Source organism: Liolophura sinensis, chromosome 3, assembly GCF_032854445.1.
Source record: "Liolophura sinensis isolate JHLJ2023 chromosome 3, CUHK_Ljap_v2, whole genome shotgun sequence".
NCBI classification, from domain to species: domain Eukaryota; kingdom Metazoa; phylum Mollusca; class Polyplacophora; order Chitonida; family Chitonidae; genus Liolophura; species Liolophura sinensis.
The window spans coordinates 13551348-13571439 of NC_088297.1; the positions used below are offsets into that span (position 1 = coordinate 13551348).

General features: G+C 40.6%; 1 protein-coding gene across 3 annotated transcripts; it reads right to left on the reverse strand.

Annotated features, from left to right (window-relative positions):
• Window positions 1-3328: 3328 nt before the first annotated feature.
• LOC135463693 (probable peptidyl-tRNA hydrolase 2) lies at window positions 3329-18928 on the reverse strand. Of its 3 annotated transcripts, none has more exons than XM_064741076.1 (6): window positions 18794-18928; window positions 14506-14606; window positions 12146-12232; window positions 8658-8872; window positions 6985-7099; window positions 3329-4156 (listed from the first exon to the last, which is right to left on the reverse strand). In XM_064741076.1, the coding sequence occupies exons 2-6, from the start codon at window positions 14602-14604 to the stop codon at window positions 4067-4069; spliced, it is 606 nt and encodes a 201-aa protein (XP_064597146.1). In that variant the 5' UTR covers window positions 14605-14606; window positions 18794-18928; the 3' UTR covers window positions 3329-4066. The 3 variants fall into 3 exon arrangements, with proteins under 3 accessions (XP_064597146.1, XP_064597145.1, XP_064597147.1); XM_064741075.1 differs by lacking the exon at window positions 18794-18928 and adding an exon at window positions 18245-18343; XM_064741077.1 differs by lacking the exon at window positions 18794-18928 and adding an exon at window positions 17936-18044.
• Between the last annotated feature and the right edge of the window lie 1164 nt (window positions 18929-20092).

A 20092-nucleotide genomic window follows, 5' to 3' on the forward strand; every position in this document is an offset into this window, starting at 1 on the left:
GGCCAGGTTAACCAGAGAAGAGGAACTACTGTACATGGCCAGGTGAACCACAGGTGAAAGGAAACCACTTCGCCTGGTCAAGTGAACCACAAGTGAGGGGAAACAATTGTACATGGCCAGATGAACCAAAGGTGAAGGGAAACCACTGTGCATGGTCAAGTGAACCACAAGTGAAGGGAAACAATTGTACATGGCCAGATGAACTAGAGGTGAAAGGAAACCACTTTGCTTGGTCAAGTGAACCACAAGTGAAGGGAAACAATTGTACATGGCCAGATGAACCAGAGGTGAAGGGAAAGCACTGTGCACGCCCAGGTAAACCAGAACAGAAGAGAAACCACTGCACACGGCCAGGTGAACCACAAATGAAAGGAAACCACTGCACACGGCCAGGTGAACCAGAGGTGAAAAGAAACCACTGTACATGGCCAGATGAACCAGAGGTGAAGGGAAACCACTGTGCATTGCAAGGTGAACCAGAGGAGAAGAGAAACCACTGTACATAGCCAGGTCAACCAGAGGTGAAGGGAAACCACTACACATGGCCAGGGGAATGAGTTAAGCGAAACCACTACACATGGCCAGGTGAACCAGAGGTGACGAGAAACCATTGTAACCAGAGAAACCACTGTACATTACAGGTGAACCAAGAGAGATGAGAGACCACTGTACAATGGCAGGTGAACCAGAGGTGAAGGGAAACTACTGTACATGGTCATGTGAACCAGAGGTGAGAGGAAACCACTTTACATAGTCAGGTTAACCAGAGGTAAAGGGAAACCACAACACATGGTCAGGTGAACCAAAGGTGAAGGGAAACCACTACACATAGCCAGGTGAAAGGGAGGGGAAGAGAAACCACTCTACATGGCCAGATGAACCAGAAGTGAAAGGAAACTACTGTACATTGCAGGTTAGCCAAGGGAGAAGAAATACCACTGTACAGGGCCAGGTGAACCAGAGGTAAGGGGTACCACTGAACATGGCCAGGTGCACCAGAGGTGAAGGGAAACCACTTACGGGGCCAGGTGATCTAGAGGTGAAGGGGAACCACTGTACATAGCCAGGCAAACGAGAGTGAAAGGGAAACCACCGTACATGGCCAGGTGAACGAGAGTGGAAGGGAAACCACTGCACATGGCCAGGTGAACGAAACGGGAGGGGAGACCACTGCACATGGCCAGGTGAACGAGAGGGGAAGGAAAACCACTGTATATGGCCAGGTGAACAAGAGGGGAAGGGAAACCACTCTACATATCCAGGTGAATGAGAGGGGAAGGGAAACCACTGCACATGGCCAGGTGAACCAGAAAAAGAGAGAAACCACTGTACATGTACACGTACCGTCTTAATATTTTGAATCATACAAATCCATGACAATTTTCAACAATAAAATTTATTTCGCATCAGCACAAAACAGTTGTTCAGATAATAGTTGAAGTTAAAGCTAGCGTGTAGATTCCGTTGCATGGCTAGCAAAGATCTTGCTTGTATTAGACATATGAATGCAAAACTGCAGCTCAATACATTGAAGACAAATTTACCCTAGCATGGATTCCAATACAGAAAAGAAGAGGGCGTCCGTGGCTCAGTTGGTTAGCCCGCTAGCCAAGCGTAATGACATGGGAGCCTCTCATCAACGCTATCGCTGTGAGTTCAAGTCCAGGTCATGCTGGATTCCTCTCCGGCTGTACGTGGGAAGGTCTGACAGCAACCTGCAGATGGTCATGGGTTTCCCCCGGGCTCTGCCCGGTTTCCTCCCACCATAATGCTGGTTGCCATCATATAAGTGAAATATTCTTGAGTACGGTGTAAATCACCGATCAAATTAATGAATAAATAAATACAGAAAAAGAGGTAATTTTTAGTTCACAGCACACAAGCAGGGCATCAGCCATTTAACATCCCCTTGTGTTATGGTGCGTTACTTGTATGCACAACCTAAGCGGAAATACGTACAGTACTTTTAGAGATAACACCCTTAATATTTACCTTAATACTCATTCTAATACACACATGGATAAGTCAAGGTTTTTGTACTTTAAAGATCACACCGTTAACAATGACAGAACATCAAATTGTGCTTTTATATGTATGTGTACATGCATATGCAAAACATGAGCTCACATAAGCTTAGTACTTTCTTAACATTTACCTTAACAATACTTCAGTTGTTACTGGGTGCCGATACCAATTTTGATGCTGAAGCTAGATAGACTAGGAACTATGATGTGCTACTTATTGAGGAAGGGAAAAAAGGACAACAGAATTATGAAAAGTATCATAAAAATTATTATATACCAGTAAATGTTGTACGTATAGAGGATAATAAACTACACATGGACGGAAACAGCTTTTTTATAATCTGAGAAAGAAAACAGGATAAAGTAACATGTAGTTTACATGTAAATGTAATTTTGTCAGCAATACCACGGACATACCATTGAACAAATTTAGCGCAACTGCAATATCACAAACAAAGCCTTACTACTAAAAAAGAAATTATTTGTAAGACATATATTATATGGTGTAATGACATTAGTCACAAATGCACATCATCCCTAGGACACTGATACTTAAACAATGCCAATCCTCTAACATCACAAAACTTCAGAGAGAGAGAGAGAAAAAAAAAGGCCAATATATGTAATCAACACATGCACAACCAAAAATAATGAATTATAACTCCAAAAGGTCACAAGGCATGACGGCTAGATGGACACATAATCATGAGAAAAATCAGAACTTAAGGGATGCATGAAGCGTGTGGTTTTTATTTCTCATTACCAAGTTTATGATGCCGCCTACCATACAGAGGTATAAAAAATCTTCTATGCTTTCTCCCTGGGGCGTAAAAATGAATTTAAAGTACAGATTTCCCATGGCTCCAGCCATCAATCCGGAATTTAATTAAGTACCAGTAGCCTGCTGTGATGAAGTCAACAGTGATAGCTGTCAAAACAGCTTTGTTAATGGGGAGAAACAGAATTGGGGGCGCTAAGCTAGTGCCGCATTCCCAGTATGTTCATTAGCGATGCAGTTTCCCAATATTCCACCATTTTTCAAAATTTATAAGACCATAAGATGATCAAAAGTTTACTACCTGTGCAGGTGAGATGTGAAATGCATAAGCAAAGTTAGCTTCAAGTGTATAATGTATCAGACCTTTTATTTATTTACTTGATTGGTGATTTATGCCATACTCAAGAATATTTCATTTCATTTCAACGGCTACCAGCATCATGGTGGGAGGTAACTGAGCAGGGCACAGGGGAAACCCACAACCATCGTCGGGCTGCTGGAAGACCTTCCCACGTCTTCAAGGAACCTTGAAGATCTTTTATAAACTGAGAACATTTTTAACATTTACTGATATACATGTTTGATTGGTGTAAAATAAAAAAAAACATGTCTCTATTAGATTTAAAATTGTGTACATGTCCAAGTAAAATCTGTGCTTTTATAATCACATTACAAGGCAGACAGATAAAAGCAGGTGTTACCTGAAGTTCATTCTATTCACAAATATAAACTGTAAAATAAGAAGAATTCTGTCTTCAATAACCCCCACATGCAGGCTACTAATCGCTGATCCATTTAAATATTTTACAGATTTATGAGGAAACTGATTAGTGCTTTAATCACTTATATATGAAAATAAATATGACAACAATAATAACAAAAAAATAAAATAATAATTCCCCCTAAACCCATACATCAACCAGTCAGAAATAGCCACAGGAAGATTGTGGACAGGTTGTTGTCACTGCAGATCTCATTACCAGTAAGAGCTGGCAAGTACATGGAGGACATTCAAAAATTTAGCTGCCAATCATATCGGCTACCAAACAATGAAGCATCACTTCAAAAGCATACAACAGACCCAACAAATAGGATATTCCATTCACGACATCGTTTATAATTGCAAACTCTTATTCATGGCAAGACATTTGTCTAAAATTCTTTGCAATTTCATTGCTTGCTCGAGGTAATGAAAATCCTTTGTCAAGCCTCCATATTAAAACAATATTATTAGATGTATACATAAACTCGTATGAAATACAAGTCAGGAAAGTAACTTTAATTTCCCTGTCACCAAATCCACTTGATCAACTTTTCCCATAATGCCAAGCACAGTAAACGATCCAGCAGCGACCTACAACAAAATAAACAAACATCATCCTTCAATTTTAGTGGGGGGGCTTCCGTGGTTCAGTCGATTAGCCCGCTAGCGCAGCGTAATGACCCAAGAGTCTCACCAATGCGGTCGCTGTGAGTTCAAATCCAGCTCATGCTGGCTTCCTCTCCGGGCGTACGTGGGAAGGTCTGCAAGCAACCTGCAGATGGTCGTGGGTTTCCCCCAGGCTCTGCCACCATAATGCTGGGCGCCGTCGTATAAGTGAAATATTCTTGAGTATGGCATGAAACACCAATCAAAAAAACAAACAAATCAATTTTAGCCCTCTCTTTTTAAAACGCATAGTTTTCTCTCTCTTTATTCATTAAATACCTTTCTTATACTCTCACTGGTGCACATGTATTTGCATCTCGCATCCATATCCACTACCTATCATCAATTTCCAGTCGATACTTATTTATTTATTTTTATTTGATTGGTGTTTTACGTTACTTTACGTACTTTATGAAAGAATATTTCCCTTATACTGCTGCAGCCAGCATTATGGTGGGAGGAAGGAAACCCATAACCATCCGCATGTTGCTGACAGACCTTCCCATGTACGGCCAGAGAAGCCAGCATAAGCTGGATGTGATCTCCTAGCCACCGCATTGGTGAGAGGCTCCTGGATCATTGCACCCCTCAGTAACAGAGGCCCCCCAGTCTTTACTGGAAAGGAATACAAATATTCCCCATCATACAGTGAACATTAAATTTATTTTGGCACTCTTTCTCTCTTTTGCTTTCTTTACAAGCCAAAGTACAACTCAACTGGGAACTTTTACATGACAATGATCAGCGTTATGTGTGGATAACTCACAGTATGTACTGTAAGTCTTCCAACTTTTTGACCTCTAAAGCACTTTTTTCAGTGAAATCTAAACATACAATTATTATGAAAATGACACCAAAAATTGATTTGTTTGTGTCGCTAAATTGCGAACTTCAAAAAACTGTGCCAGTTATTTCTCTACACCCCAGAGTTCCCTCAGAATGTTTCAAAATGCTGGTCTCAGTGTTGGTTGAAAAGGTTGAAGAATTAAGGTATGTACACGTATATAAGCTGGGAGTGTTAAGTCATGCCAATACTTGACAATTTTTCAGCCATAGACGACGACGAGTCATACATGCATTGTGTATTCTTGTAGCAGGGCGAGTCCATGCCGCCAAAGTGCTGCCATCACTGCAGTATCATGCCGAAGACACCAGACTTGATACCCTACCCCGTCACATTACACTGACACCAGGCCAATCAGTCCTGTTTCCTTGCTCTAACTCTCAGTGCTGAGTACCAAGTGAGGCAGCAACAAGTACCATTTATAAAGTCTGACCCAGGATCTCATGACTCGCTTTATTGATTTGATTGGTGTTTTACGCCATACTCAAGAATATTTCACTTATATGACGGCAGCCAGTATTATGGTGGGAGGAAAACAGGCAGAGCTTGGGGGAAACCCATGACCATCCACAGGTAGCTTTCCCATGCACGGCTGGAGAGGCTCCTGATTTGAGCGAACGGTCTGACTACAAGACCACTGTAGTGGTCAAAAACTGGGGCTTGGCCTGGGGGCTGTTTCTCAAAAGGCTGGAAGCACTACTCCTGCCTTATCACCATCACATTGCATACTGTTCATCGCCTTGCTATTTCCGACCGGCGTAAAGTTACAACCACTTTGAGAAACAGTCCCCTTAGCATTATAACAAGCATGGACCTATTGGCTAGACTACAGATGCCAGGAATCTGACGCATCCACTGACTTAATGACATAGGTGAAGCAACAAAAGTTGAATTTGAGTTTTGAACGCTTCAGGCAAGTCAGCTGGGAGAGTACCTCTCTTATACTTATCTCAAAATTTAATCCTGGTCTACTCTGAAACCAGTTTAAATCAAAGCCAGTAGTAAAAATGCGTGCGTTCACATGACCATGTCAGTTCAGGCATTTGTCACATTTAAGACGGTTTAAAGATTGCAACGTTACACTGAACTACCCGTATCCGGGGCATTTAATCCAGTTACCATTCACACGACACAGATAATCTGGCTTAAGACCTGAAACTGGCTTAAAGCCATATCGCTAGCAGGGGGCAGATAAACGGGATTAAATGTCCTCGCTTTGCGTTCGCACAAGCGACGTCAAACTGGCTTGAACCCTCTTTCGGATTTAAGCCAGCTTAACTTTGCCCATGAGAATGGATATTAGGTACATGTCATAAGACTATACAATTTTAATGATGTACTGTGAATTGTCAACTTTTTCAACCTCTAAAACAGTTCTCAGTGGAATTTCTGTATGATTATGAAAATGACATTAAAATGATTTGTTTGTGTCATCAAAGATGTAAGCCTCGTAAAACTGTGCCAATTATTTTTTTCGACCACAAAGTTGACATATAATATCAGTTACATGAACAGTTGAAAAGACTGAAGAATTTGGGTACGTTTGACACGGCTTTCAGAAGATGTCAAAGAATACAACCTGTTCGAGTTCACTTCAAGCAATTATATTGAAAACTGATGCATTCTCTGGCAATGACTGCAAACAAATATATACTCTATTTCTTCTAAAATGTGGGACACCTGGTCTGCTCATTTTAGCCAATATATATGTAATTCTAACAGGAAGATTGAGTTCCTTTTTTCTCACATGGTTAGATAATCTAACGAACAGCATACTCATATCTTTTCCAAAATGCTGGTAAAGAAATGTAATACTCTACTTTCAACATTACTAATATCTGTCCCAAATTTTAGAAGAATTAGGATAGGCATCTTCACACATTTAATAAATGCATTGGCATTTGCATACCTGCGTCCTACCAGCGTCTTGTACTATGTAATGTGGCAACTCCTGAGAAGTCGCCTTGACCTTCAGTTCCATTAACTCAGTTGTAGAGTTGGCTCCGAGTACAACTTTCGTCTCTCTGTTCGAAATAAAAAAGATCATTAAAGCTAGAGCGCATATGACATAACCTAATTCTTTGACCTTTTCAGCCTTCTCTGCAACCAATATTTTGAAACTATTCTCAGAGAGCGATGGTGTGTAGAGAAATAATTTGCTCAGTTTCATGAAGTTTGTACATGTATCTATAATGACACAAACAAATAAACTTTTGAGTCACTTTCATAATAATTGTATGCATAAATTCCACTTTCCAATTGCTTTAGTGGTAGAAAAGGTTGAAGATTTACAGCATGTAACAATGAAGGCTATTAGACATCCAGGTTAGCACTAGAACAGAGAAATTATTATAAGACTGGACAAATTGTATTTATTACTAACATTTTGTTTCTTTCTTCTTTTTTGGTTTCTTTTGGAAGCTTTGGATATTCACATGTTACACAGGTGTTTGTGGGATATGCAGTTACACACATTAATTTTTTTTTTAACATGTTCTGGTTGTTTTTTTTTTAACTTGACTGAGTTTATCAGCCTTTAAGCAAGCCTCTGTATCATGAATTGTAGTCACCTATATGAAAACAATGTATCCATGCAAACTTGTGAGACAAATTTGTTTACCTGTATTTTAAATGTTTGCCTTTTTGAGGAAATGTTTAGTGATAAGCAGGATGGTAATGACATGACAGTGCGAGACTGTTAATATATCTTGATTTTTTTAATAAACACAAGATGTGTCAAATATCTAACACATGTTGTAGTTGTAAGAGATTGATTACAATGCAGATAAATTAACAGTTTATGGCTTTGATTATGTGCCTAAATTTCAATTACCAGGTTAAAATAACGTGCTACCTGTCAGTTTAACTGGATTTCGGATCCAATATCTGGGTCTTTTCAATGCTAAACTGCGTAGGTGCCTTGTCATCCTACACTGGACGGCCAAGTTTGTTTCCAGTAAAACTCTCAAAATAAATAGTTTTGTTTGTACTCTAAAATCTATGTTTTAGGCCACAAATGTATCAGAAATGAAAATGTTTTAACCATTAACTTATCCATTCCATTCCCAGTTCTGGCCACTAACTTACCCATGTTTTCCCCAGTTCTGACCACTAACTTACCCATGTTTTTCCCAGTTCTGGCACCTAACGTGCCCATGTTTTCCCCAGTTCTGGCCACTAACTTACCCATGTTTTCCCCAGTTCTGGCCACTAACTTACTCATGTTTTCCGTAGTTCTGGCCACTAACTTACCCATGTTTTTCCCAATTCTGGCCACTAACTTACCCATGTTTTCCCCAGTTCTGGCCACTAACTTACTCATGTTTTTCCCAATTCTGGCCACTAACTTACCCATGTTGTTCCCAGTTCTGGCCACTAACTTACCCATGTTTTCCCCAGTTCTGGCATCTAACTTACCCATGTTTTTCCCAGTTCTGGCCACTAACTTACCCATGTTTTTCCCAGTTCTGGCCACTAACTTACCTGTACTGTTCCCAGTTCTGTCCACTAACTTACCCTTGTTGTTCCCAGTTCTGGCCTCTAACTTACCCATGTTGTTCTCAGTTCTGGCCACTCACTTACCCATACTGTTCCCAGTTTAGGAGCATTTCCCCATATTTGTACTGGTTCTCCAGCAGCAGGCGATACAGGCCGAGGCAGGCGTGAGCGGTCCGGGCAGCGATCTTCCCTATGCCCATCTTCAGCTCCTGATTCACGACAAACACCATCTTGAATAAATCCCCGCACACCGGGAAATTCCCATCCTCATCGTCTGTGCTACTGTCTCCCTCGTCTTCCTAAGAGGTGCAATTAGGCCCAGTTATTATTATATTGTTCCTTTCTCATGACCTTGTTTAAGAAAACACACATGCTAAATTCGACAATTTTATTATTAATACTTACTTATGCATTTAAAAAATTGTATTCGGATTTGAAGAAAAATGTATTTTAGTTGGTCACTGCTGCATGCATATTAATTACTTGCCTGCAAGTTTTAGATGTGAAGAGGTGATGAGAAATTAATAACCAGTGGCATGAAGGTTAACAAAAAAAGCCAAGTTGTTTGACCAGTTAAAAAACACAAAGGTGAAAAAAAAAGCCACCTTGAACAATAAAGTTTTGACCTGATTTCAATGACTGGTGTTTAATGTCATTCTCAATATTTTACTCATCCCAGTGTGGTCAGGCGAAAAATGATAGAAAGTGTAAGCTGGAGATTCCAGGACAAAACTCCTGCCAATGGTACACTAATTCCTCAATTTCCGATTTTGGAGACAAAACTACAATGGTTGGATTGGCCAGTTTAAGGGGCTTCACAAAAAGTATAATTTAATCACTCTACACACAATAATGCCTTTAGGATATCCTTGAATAAGCACCCTTGCAAACATGCTAAAAGGTTGAAGAATTACCGTAAGTGATTGACTCCCTCATAAGAGCTATAGCGAGTGGCCAGAATACCCTAATTCTATTATTTTTTATGACAGATATTAGTGTTGTGGAAAGCCACAAATTACATTATTCTACCAGTTTTTTCGAAAAGTAAAGATATAAACGTCTTGTTCATTAGACTGATTGACCATGTGAAAATAAGAAGCTAAAATATGCCTGTTACAATTACTTGTATACTGACTAAAAAGAGCAGATCAACTGTCCCAAAAATTAGAAGAATTAGGGTAGCAAAGGAAAGTATAAATGAGTTCACAGCTTAGGACCGCTGTGTTACAGAGCTTTATTGATCTTAGAAAGGTGTTTTGGTGATATTCTACTGGAAAATTTTAAGTTTCAGAACCAAAAAAAATATTTTGTGAGCTTTATTGGCCTGTAAAAGTGCAGTTTTGTGGGTGAAATCTAACATGTTGGTCATTTAAGGTGTGTCACCAAAAGGGACATAACTCCGCAAAATGTTGTTTAAAGCCATATGACTGGCTTCAATGGGCCTAATAGAATTGTGAATCTGTACTATTTGTGCTTTGAAATGTCAAAAAGTTTACTGATTTATTTATTTATTTATTTGATTGGAGTTTGATGCTGTACTCAAGAATATTTCACTTATATGCCAGCGGTCAGCATTATGGTGGGAGGAAACCGGGCAGAGCCCGGGGGAAGTTTACTGATAGACAACGCTTTACTGGCATATCAAAAATGTGGTCCTGTATCAGACAGCATGCAGAAAGTCATAGCTTTAAACTGGATGCACTTATGGCCCACAATAATGATGACTACAATTACCGTATTTCTCCTAAACTTTGATACACTTTGCTTCATTCTGATTGAACGATTCATACACCTTCTAGATTTATTCATTTGACTAGTTTTTTTATGCCGTACTCAAGAATATTTCACTTAGACGACAGCGGCCAGCATTATGGTAGGAAGAAAATGACAGAGCCCAGGGGAATCCCAAGACCATCCGCACGTTGCAGGCAGACCTTTCCACTTACAGCCGGAAAGGAAGTCAGCAAGAGCTGGACTTGAGCTCACAGAGACCTCATTGGTGAGAGGCTCCTGGGTCATTACGCCGCGCTAGCATGCTAACCAACTGAGCTACGGAGGCCCCACTACACCTTATAGACACTGAGGAATTTTAAATTCCTTATCAGAAAAAACGACCAGAAAAGTACATTTTTACAGGTCAAACTTTATGTGAAATGCAATAAATTTAAAGCACAAGAAAATGGTAATTTCCTGTCACATATATGAAATCTCAAAATGTCAAATTTCCAACAGGCCCCAAAACCTACATGTCATTGCATTTTAGACTTCGGAACATTGTTTTGTTTGTTGTAAGTGCCACACTCAAGAATTTTTCACCTGTTAGATCTCCGCAAAACTTCTCGTGAAGGAAATAGGTATCCTGGGATTGCACTCCATATTGGTGGAAGACAAAGTGGCATTCAACAAATATGTGGAAAAGCCTCATGAAAGTCCGTCAATCGCTTACTTAGGTTATGGGGAAATCTAGAAATTAGTGGTTCAAGGCTCTGACTGAAGCCGCACCTCGTGTTTCAGATGTTTGGAGATGAGTACCTTAGCTATTCAAAATTAATTTGCATATTTATCTGATTGACGTTTTACGCCACACTCAAGAGTATTTCACTTTACCACTGCAGCTAGTCTGTATTATCTCACTTGAACTTACGGCAGATATTGTGGTAAGTTTGCAGTTTTGGTCAGAAGTCGCTCCATTTGAAATCATCATACAATGCTGCTGCGTTGTAAAACTGAATTACCCACCTTATCTTCTTGTTTCACTGACATCCAAGCACTTATAGTCTGTCGTTCTCTCCTCGTCAACAGTTAGTTTTTGCCTGGTAAGTCCATTCTGAACTATTTTTTGAGGAGCGAAATGTTCTACACCTCTTCTCCATTCACGCATGACTTTTAGGCCTACCAGCCATTGTATGTGATTGGACTGCCTGTGTCACATGCTTCAAAAACACTGAAACTCTTAATGATTTCAAATGGAGTGACTTCTGACTATTGTCAACTGCAGCATACCGTCAGGTTTTATCACAAGATCTGCTTCAAGTTCTAGTCAAAAAATTCAGACTAAAACAAACAAGGTCAAACAAGGTGAGAGAAAACTTGGCAGTGTCTGGGAGAAATCCACGTCATGCAAAGGCCCGAGAGTGAGTGAGTGAGTGAGTGCTTGGGGTTAAACGTCGTACTCAACAATTTTTCGGTCATATGACGACGAAGGAATCCTTAGGGTGCATGTACGTGTAATGTGCCTCCTTGTTGCAGGACGGATTTCCACCACTCTTTTATTTAGTGCTACTTCGCTGAGACGACTTACCAAAGGCAAGTAAGCCGCCCCGCCCGAGCCATTATACTGATACGGGTCAACCAGTCGTTGCACTATCCCCTTAATGCTGAACGCCAAGCGAGGAAGTTACAATTTCCTCTTTTAAAGTCTTAGGTGTGACTCCAAAGGCCCGAGAGGAAGACAGCATAAGCTTGACTTGAACTCACAGCCTAGCAACTGCCTTGCCGACAGACTCCTGAATAATTGTGCTGTACCAGTGCACTAACCACGAAGGCTCGTTTCAGAACTGACAAGAACTCACCAAAGGTGTTTCCAGGTCTTTGTCTTGATTTTCGATGATCCATCCAGCTGCTAAGTCAGGATTACAGTTTTTGGTATAAAATAACCCCTAGAAAAATGAAAATGAACATGACTGATTTTGCTTTTTTAACATCACCATTAGGCAACATGAATTTATTTTGTGTTTTATGGGCGAGCCCACAAAAAAAAAAATTCCAGAAATAAAATAAAAAACTTCTGATCTCTTTGTCTGATTTTTTATGGTTTTCCTATCTTTTCAAGGCTTTCCAATCGCATAAATAAGTCCTTCAAAATGAAAAAACTGACGGCATAGTCCATCTTTCTCACGAATTAGATGATTTTTCACTTGTATTTTTAGACTCAGACAAACACTGACAAGATTCATTCTGCCCATAAAACAAAAAAGTTAAAATTTTGCGTGACCTTAAATCAACTTTTTGTTATATCCTAGTACGATCTCTCTAGCTTTAACATTTTACCTCAGGGGTCAAAGCGTTTCCTTGTTCACTCGTTTTTAAAAAGCTCAAAAGAAAAATAATGGCCTCAAATCAAAATTAAACCTTAGATCATCATAAAGATCACTTTGTATCATGTAAATATTCGTAAGTTTAGACTTCAAAATGATTGATTGTTATATTTTATTCACTTCAATCTTGTTTCACCTTGATGTAAATAAAATCTAATACACTTGATACCTGATGTCTGATGATGGCACTTTTTGCTGAGATCATCACTTCGAAGAGAACAAAATACGGAACATTTTGACCCCTGTACTTGGCATGTGTTTCTCATCAGAAACAGGATTAAAGCAGAACCTGACATCAAAACTTCTGATTCATGCATTTACATGTATAATTTATGGAAAACCAGTAGAGGACAAGTGTATCCTTATCATTTATAATGTTGTCTTCTAGCAGGAATAGCAGGAACAAGGTTGTATCGGTCGAGTTAGATTGGCCGTGTTTGAAAATCGTAATGGCCCAGCTGAAAGTCATATTGGCTGAGCTGAAAGTCATATTGGCTGAGCTGAAAGCCGTATTGGGTAAGCTGAAAGCTGAACCGACTGAGCTTCAAACTGTAAAGGCTGAGCAGAAAGCTGTATTGGATGAGCTGAAGGCCATTTTGACTGAGCTGACAGCTGTATTGGCTGAGCTGAAAGCTGTATTGGATGAGCTAAATGCCATATTGACTGAGCTGAACGTTGTGTTTGACTGAGCTGAACGCTGCACCGACTGAGCTAAAAAATGTATAGGCTGAAATGAGAGCTGTATTGGACGAGCTAAAAGCCGCATTCACTGAGCTGAAAACTGTATTCGCTGAGCTAAAAGCTGTATTGGCAAAGCTAAAAGCTGTATTGACAACGCTAAAAGCTGTATTGGCAAAGCTAAATGCAGTATTGGCAAAGCTGAAAGCCATACTGGCTGAGCTGAAAGCTGTACTGTATTTGCCGAGCTGAAAGTTCTATTGGCTGAGCTAAATGCCACACTGACCCGGACTCCAGCTCTATTGGCTGAGCTGGAGGTTTACTGGTTGCAGTCACGGGGTGCAGTTTGTCTTTGAGTCAGACACATGTGGCAGGCAGAATAACATCACAAATGAGGATAGCAGACAGCCTTTGCTAACAAACAAATTGCACTGTGAACAAAATTTACAGACAGAAAACTTTTATATTTATTTGTATGGTGTTTTATGCTGCACTCAAGAATATTTCACATATATGACAGAGGCCAGCATTATGGTGGGAGGAAACTGGGCAGAGCCAAGGGGGATCCCAAGACCATTCACAGGCCGCGAACAGAGAGAGCAGCACACGCCCTGTGAGGGTTAAGGCAGTATATGTAGGGATATTAAAGAAATTAACGTTGAGCAAAAAAAAAAAAGAAAAAAAGGAAATTCCATCGAACATCCAATAAAAACCTCAGGATACACATGCACAATTAGGGCTATAGGGTCTTGCCTCCGAACCGAAGAGTGAAGGAGCATTGATTAGGCAATGCCGCCACACAGACATTTTAGGTTGTTGATGTACTGTTAGTATGCACCAAGTTAAAATATATCAGAATTTTGTCTGTTTTGAACTGGAAACTATTTTCCCAGTGTTACTGCCCACCCCACTATTGGTCCCCAAGGTAACAAAATGCTAGGACTTCACTTCCAGCAACTTCAGCATTTTTCGATATGTTGTACAGAAAGTGTAAGTTAGGGGGTTATATATTTTTGAGGTTGCAATTGACAAAATTACTGCATAAATAGTAAGGAAAATCAATGAGCTCATCTAATGTTTAGCCTATTGACCCATTTTGGAATCTACCGGGGATATTTTTATTGATGGCCTCAGCCTTTCACTGAAGTTTCACTAACCTTAACGGAAGCATTTCTGGAGAATCCCATGGACATGAGTACTTCTAGCAGATCCTCTCTGGGTGTGAACATAGTAGGCTCTTCACTGCCTGCGTCCATGTCTGCAACAACATTAAAATGCCTTTTTCTTTACAATAAGAATCCCCCACATCAGCTTGTGCCCTAATAGCAGGGCCAGTCACTGAGATTATTTATTTATTTACTTGATTGGTGTTATACGCCATACTCAAGAATATTTCACTTATACCACGGTAGCCAGCATTATGGTAGGACGAAACTGGGCAGAGCCCAGGGGAAACCCCCGACCGTCTGCAGGTTGCTGCCACACCTTCCCACTTACGGCCAGTGAGGAAGCCAGCATGAGCTGGACTTGAACTCACAGCCACCGCATTGGTGAGAGGCTTCTGGGTTATTATGCCGCGCTAGCGCGCAAACCAACTGAACCACAGTGGCCCCCTTGTGAATATTTAACCTTTTAGGCCGCTGAAGGACTTCTTTCGGTCCAATTTATGCATACAATTAATGTATTTCACCTAAAGCTTGGTATGTAAAAACGAATATCAGAACCTCATGAAAAATGAGGATGCAAAATCCGGATGCAAAGCTTCATAAACGTTGAAGAACTAGGGTAATATAGGAAAATACATGTTATGAAGCACGATTTTTTAGGCTGAATTTTCTATTTTTCCAGTAGGATGTCATCCTCCCTTCAAAACAATCTGCAAAAACACCCCTGAGTTATAAGATCAGTACGAGTCTAAATGTCATAAAGTATTATTTTTTATGCTGAATTTTATCTCTCTCCAGTAGGAAGTCATCCTACCTTCAAAATAATCCACAAAAATCCTTTATATTTATTTATTTCATTGGTGTTTTACACCATACTCAAGAATATTTCAATTATACGACGACAGCCAGCATTATGGTGGGAGGAAACCGGACTGAAGACGGGGGAAACCCACGACCATCTGCAGTTTGCTGGCAAAATCCTTTATAAGATCAGTAGGCGTCTCTGAATCAGGCATAATCTGCCACATGGTTATGGACCAGATCTTAGGTCAAACAGAGGAGCAGGGGCCTCAGTGTGTCCGAGTGGTAAGAGTGTGACAGCGGCACAATGACTCATGAGCCTATCACCAATGTCGTCACTTCCAAGTCCAGCTCATGCTCGCTTCATTATTCGGTCAACGTGCGAAGATCTGCTTCCTCTCCGGCCGTACAAGGGAAGGTCTGCCAGCAACCTGCGGATGGTCGTGGATATCCTCTCGGCTTTGTCTGGTTTCCTCCCACCATTATGCTGGCTGTTGTCGTATAAGTGAAATATTCTTGTGAAACACCAATTAAACAAATAAATAAATAAATTAGAGGAGCAATATTTGATATGGACAGAGTATTTTCAGTTATGTTTTATTACATTCTTTGTTCCCTTACTGGTGACTGGGATAAAACGTTTACCATGTTTCGAGGTTTGTTTAGAAAATAGGATGTTATCCAAGTGGGAAAATTTAACTTTTAGCACCAAAAATAATATTTTATGATATTTATTTGACTCCAAAAATGCGCATTTTCGATCAGAATTTCAGGCTTTTTGACAACTTTGACAACATGTATGGGGTTACAACTCCTTATAAAGGGTGAGCTGAGGAATCTGAGTGAAGGGCACCTGGACCCAGTTGTTCATAAAAATACCAGTATTAAGTCATATTACATATTTACAATTTCAACAGAACCAAGCAACCAATACAGTTGTACACAGACCAAATTGCACTGCAGCACATTTAGTTCATATTTAATATATTGTTACGCAATTATTTTTAGGCTAAGTACAAAACTGAAGACTTGGATTAAAGTTAAAACTGGTATTAAATCTTCAGACACTTTTGAACAATCGAGCCCTGGGTTGATGACTACTTCACTTAGTGTCGTTAAACTAACATATAAGCTGTTGTAAAGACAAGGCTGTTGCTTGTGTTGGTCACTGAACCGCTTCTCAGATGTTCATACGGTGCTTTAGCTCTCCTACTGGTAAAGTGATGGACGCAGAGCTGCCAAACAATAGCCCAGCTGGACAGTCCTCCCCTTATGTAGGCCTATAGCCCTGATCGACTGCCTCTCTATTCCACAAGGAAATATCTCTACCCTATACCACTTGAAGCCATACTTACAGGTTTATTTGGTATACATGGTTTCCCTATGTCATCTAAAGGGTGAAAGCCTACCTCAATATACCGTCTTTCAAGAATAATCGAGCAGTTTAAAATTCTGACACATTTGATTTATTAATTTGAACTTCCTCTAAGTTCTGGCAAGGTACATACCAGCAGTTCTAAAATTTCTTCCCACGTGACATTTTACTGAGAACTTGTTTTGTATTATAATTTTTGATTTTCTTTTGGTCTTAAGGGTATAGTTTGTCACTTAGATTTGGTGGTTAATATTTCGAAAAGGATTATTGTAGTTATTCATTTCTTTCTTTCATTTGTGTTTTGATCAAGGAATCAGTGGAGTATCCAAAACAAGGGGCATTTGTGGCCTAGTGGTTAGTGTAGTAGTGCAGCACCATGATCCAGGAGCCTCGCACCAATGCGGTCACTGTGAGTTCAAGTCCATGCTGGCTTCCTCTCCTACCGTATGTGGGAAGGTCAGCCAGCAACCTGCTGATAGTCATGGGTTTCCCCCCTCCCTCTGCCAGTTTCCTCCCACCATAATGCTGGCCACTGTTGTATAAGTAAAATATTCTTGAGTGCGGCGTAAAACACCAAATACATAAATACATGTAGTAAGCATATTTATGCATGTGTACAAGTTGTAAAGGTCAGCAAAATTTTCCTCATGGTTTCAGGTAATTAATTACTGTCTCTGAGCTCTACATAACATGCTGCAAAGTAAGAACTAGCACAATGAGATCGCTCCTGTGGCAGCCAAAAGCCAAAACGATGATGGTCATACCAAGTCAGGTAAACCGTGATATTGGTGTTTTTAAATAAGGGGAGCCAATATGGTGGACTGCAGTTGGAGAGGGGGTCGACTGTAGTTGGAGAGAGGGTACCTTGCATGGATCCTTATTAGCATAAGGCTGGAAATAACTGGTACAGCTGGTGCAGGACATAATGGCAAATGGCCTTCCTGCTATTCACATCATTAAAAAAGTTACAATGTTGTTTATATGGAAGTTTTGCCTCGTACCAAACAGTTGGTACCCTATCAAAATACTACATGTATTTCAAAATTTGGTGCAGGTCCTCGCCGACTTTCTCCTTATTTATTTCCAGACTTGTAGCAGCATGTGTACATCTAAGTGGTGACGGATATAAACTATAACTCATAGTCTTGTGTCTTGAAAGGCAACACAAGACATTACTTTACTGAAAATAGGCATTGCTACTGAACTGTAGAAGGCCATTCCTTTTTCTCTATGTGTTTTACCCACCCAATTTCGTTACGGTAGCTTTCAGTCTGCAGCTCTTCGTCCATCAGCTACATAAGCCCTTTGATGCCAGTGGAACTCCAGTTAGCAACAGCAGTACCTGAGAATGGGATGTTTAATGTGAAGAGAAGATCCTGAAATTAACTGACATCATTTTACACGTAACAAAATACAACGACCTCAATAAAAATCGCAGTAGGTTTATGCTTGTGTTGTTGTTGTTGTTGTGGTTATTGACTAAGTAATTGGAACAGTGGAATTTCAAATGCCAGTGGCATCTATTTCCAGGTGTAATGTGAACAAAACACCTGCCTGTTTGTATTGGTACAAGTCGGCCAAGATCCGGCTTCGCTCTTACAAAATAACTGGAAACATTAAACATAAACTGGGTTAAACCGCGGTGAGGCTGCTTTGACTAGTCTCGCACCAACCATGCCTTCTGGAGTCATCTGGCGTCCAGTGGACAGGCGGAGGCAGCCAATCACAACTGCACTGCATGCAGTTTTAAGGCTTCCAGGCGGTCGTCACACACGGTTCAACTTCATCAAACTTCAAAGAACATTAACATATTTAAATTCAGGACATGAAGTAATTATATGCCTGAGGGTGTTTTATACATAAACAGATAGCCAAGAAAAATACGTATTGTTGAGAATATGCTCCTGTGTAATACAGCTATATAATCCACTGTGCACCGCTTCGGTGGCCTAATGATTAGAGCGTCCGCCTCGAAGCCAGGAGGCCGCCGTCGTATAAGTGAAATATTCTTGAGTACGGCGTAAAACACCAATCAAATCAAAGCCAGGAGACCCGGGATAAAATTCGGGTCGAATCATACGAAAGACTTTTAAAAAATGGTACCTGTTGCTACCTCGCTCGTTGTTCAACACTGAGTGGTGAGAGTAAGGAAACACGACTAGTTGGCCCGGTGTCAGTATAATGTGACTGGGTAAGGTGTCATGTCTGGTGTCTTCGGCATGATACTTCAGTGGCGTCAGCACTTTGGCGGGATGGACTCGCCCTGCTACAAGAGGACACAGTATATTACAAACAGTGAAAAATATGTAGTTGATATATAAGCATTCATTTATTCATTATGTTATGTATTGAAGAGTGAAAGTTACGGGTACCTGTAGGCTGCATTCTAAAACTGAACTAACTCTACTTCATTCGTCGGTCTGAGATGCAGATGTATGTATATATTGATCAATGAATGTCATGCACACAGAGAGATCTCAAGCTGGACGTTGATGTCGATTTATTTATGCTATCCGATGTACGATGAAAGCCATTTAATTGTCTCCCACCAATAGGCCTGTATGACCCAGGAGCCTTCACCTGAATAAGACCAATCGGCGTTTCATGGGTCTCGCGAGTTCATGCAGATATCGACGAGACAGGTGGAAGCTCTCGCAAACTAACGTAGATGAAAGACATTATTTTACGGTATTTGCTAGACTGAATTAACTATAGGCCGCACACGTCTGTCTGTCGACTTGTCTAGTTCCCTCCCCATAACATGACATGGCGCTAACCACATTCAAGGTACGCAGAATACGTAGGGAACCAGACTCTCCTCTCGATTCGACGCCGCCTTTGGCACCTAACGTAAAATCACGTCTTTTACCTGTCTCACCGATATCTGTGTAAACTCGCAGACCTCTGAAACGCCGACTGGGCTGATGTGGTGAGTTTGACGACAGGACAATCTAATCGCTATAATATATCCGCACGCATATTTGCCAAGAGATCAGCTGTTAACTTTTATATATTGAGTAAGGTCTAGTCGATCACTGCTGAGAAGACCTTCATTATAATACACCTGTGTGGAATCAGAGCCTTTCGCCGAACAAGTCGGCGGAACGGAAATACGAGCCAAAATGTGTCATGTGGAAAAGTCATTACATTACATTCGCGGACGGCTTGGCTGTCTTCTGGACAATTTTTATCTCGTTTTGTGGCGAATACGAGTGGTAACTCCATGATATATGGCTTTATTGTGCCTTACTCAGAGGTGTCACGACGTCGACATTTTACACCTGAAGCTATTGTTTTTGGCGCTATACCCATGTTTGACCTTTCGGTCGTGCCACGACACAACAACTCGCTGTGAAAGCGTCAATTCTTGTCACCTTAAACGTAGGCCTACCTGGCACTTCA